This window comes from Electrona antarctica (genome assembly GCF_951216825.1).
Source record: "Electrona antarctica genome assembly, chromosome: 12".
Lineage (NCBI taxonomy): Eukaryota > Metazoa > Chordata > Actinopteri > Myctophiformes > Myctophidae > Electrona > Electrona antarctica.
This window is the reverse complement of record NC_136793.1, coordinates 5262692-5264283: the sequence shown is the minus strand read 5'-3', so window position 1 is coordinate 5264283 and position 1592 is coordinate 5262692. Positions and strand designations below refer to the sequence as shown.

Here is a 1592-nt window from a genome sequence, read left to right as displayed (position 1 = left end):
CACGTGGTACAGTGCATAACCAGGTGGGGCATCCGGCATCATTCCCGAGGCCGGTATTGTAGATGAAAAGTGGGAGTTTGGCTCCATTAGATGTAGCTGTACAACAACAACAAGTCCAACAACTTGCAGTAGCAGTTCTTGTACTTGTTGTACTTGTCAAAGTGTCCTTGGGCAAGATGCTGAACCCCCACACTGCCTCAAGTGGTCGCCACCATTGGTGTGTGAATGTGGGAAGTGAGGACGCTGGCGTCGACTGTTCGCCGCTTCACCTCCCAATGTATGAATGAATGGACCATATTGTAAAGCGCTTTGAGTAAGCACGTAGTGCATAGAAAAGCGCTATAAAATGCAATTTATTATTATTATTATTATGAATCAACCAGCGATGAAAAGTAACTATATATCCTCAAGTTTTTGTTGTTTTGTTTTTTATGAGAGCATGCCCTTTTTAAACGCTGATCACTGGAGTCTTAACATTAACAGTTTGACGGCATAAAACGTGTTCCCCGCTATTTAATCCAATATTCTACGCTCTAAAGTTTAGAGCATACGCTGAAGTATTTGCAGCTTTCAACCGCGAAAATCCGGCGAAAAATGGTCCGATGGTTTGTTATGATCAGAAGCACCATGACTATGTGAAACGACACCACAGAGCAGAGCAAGTTGTAGTCCAAACAAACCCCCCCGTCCACTTGCATTGGGCTCAATTTCCCAGAAGCCCTAGCAGCCCAGAGGATGACTTGATTTCCGGTTTCGTCATCATAACGTGACGGCCTCGTCACCAGGTCCCGGATAAATCCCGCTGTTTCTTGTCAAACAAATGTCGGGTATAGCATTTTACGCGCGGTGGAACACTGGATTAAACAATTAGCGGCCGTCAAACTGTTATAAGAACTCACAGTACCCAATTTACATGCTGTAGTTAACCCCTTTTGGTGTTAGCATTATGTTATGCTTTAGCTATTTTAGAAAAATCGAAGAACCACTGACATAGAAACATAGCTTTTTCAGAAAACTGTCAGGATGTAGAAGACATTTTTAGAATCTGATCTCAGGTCAAAATGGGTTAAAGTCGTGGTCACAGGAATGGCAGCATGCCCAAAGCACTCGGATTCCACTTACATAACGAGGAGGAAGCGTTCATTTCTCACCCGTCTGTCTCTTTCTCCCCGTCTTCCTTCCTCTCTGCCTTTTGTGAAGTCTCCACATTCAGGTGAAGCATCTCGTGCACGCTGCAGTCTAAACTCTATCTATTCACTTGTAGAACTAGTCTCCACATTCAGGTGAAGCATCTCGTGCACTCTGTAGTCTAAACCTACATCTATTCACTGGTAGAACTATAGTCTCCACATTCAAGTGAAGCATCTCGTGCACTCTGCAGTCTAAACCTACATATATTCACTTGTAGAACTATAGTCTCCACATTCAAGTGAAGCATCTCGTGCACGCTGTAGTCTAAACCTACATATATTCACTGGTAGAACTATAGTCTCCACATTCAAGTGAAGCATCTCGTGCACTCTGTAGTCTAAACCTACATCTATTCACTGGTAGAACTATAGTCTCCACATTCAAGTGAAGCATCTCGTGCA

At 43.5% G+C, this 1592-nt stretch overlaps 1 protein-coding gene across 1 annotated transcript in view; it reads left to right on the top strand.

Moving 5' to 3' along the window:
- LOC306933619 (uncharacterized protein) overlaps positions 1–1217 on the top strand; it is a gene marked incomplete at its 3' end in the record, with an annotated part of 13565 nt that extends 12348 nt beyond the window's left edge. Inside the window, exon 6 of the mRNA XM_079515936.1 lies at positions 1201–1217. Coding sequence (XP_079372062.1) covers positions 1201–1217 — 17 coding nt within the window. The remainder of the gene's footprint in view (positions 1–1200) is intronic.
- Positions 1218–1592: the final 375 nt, after the last annotated feature.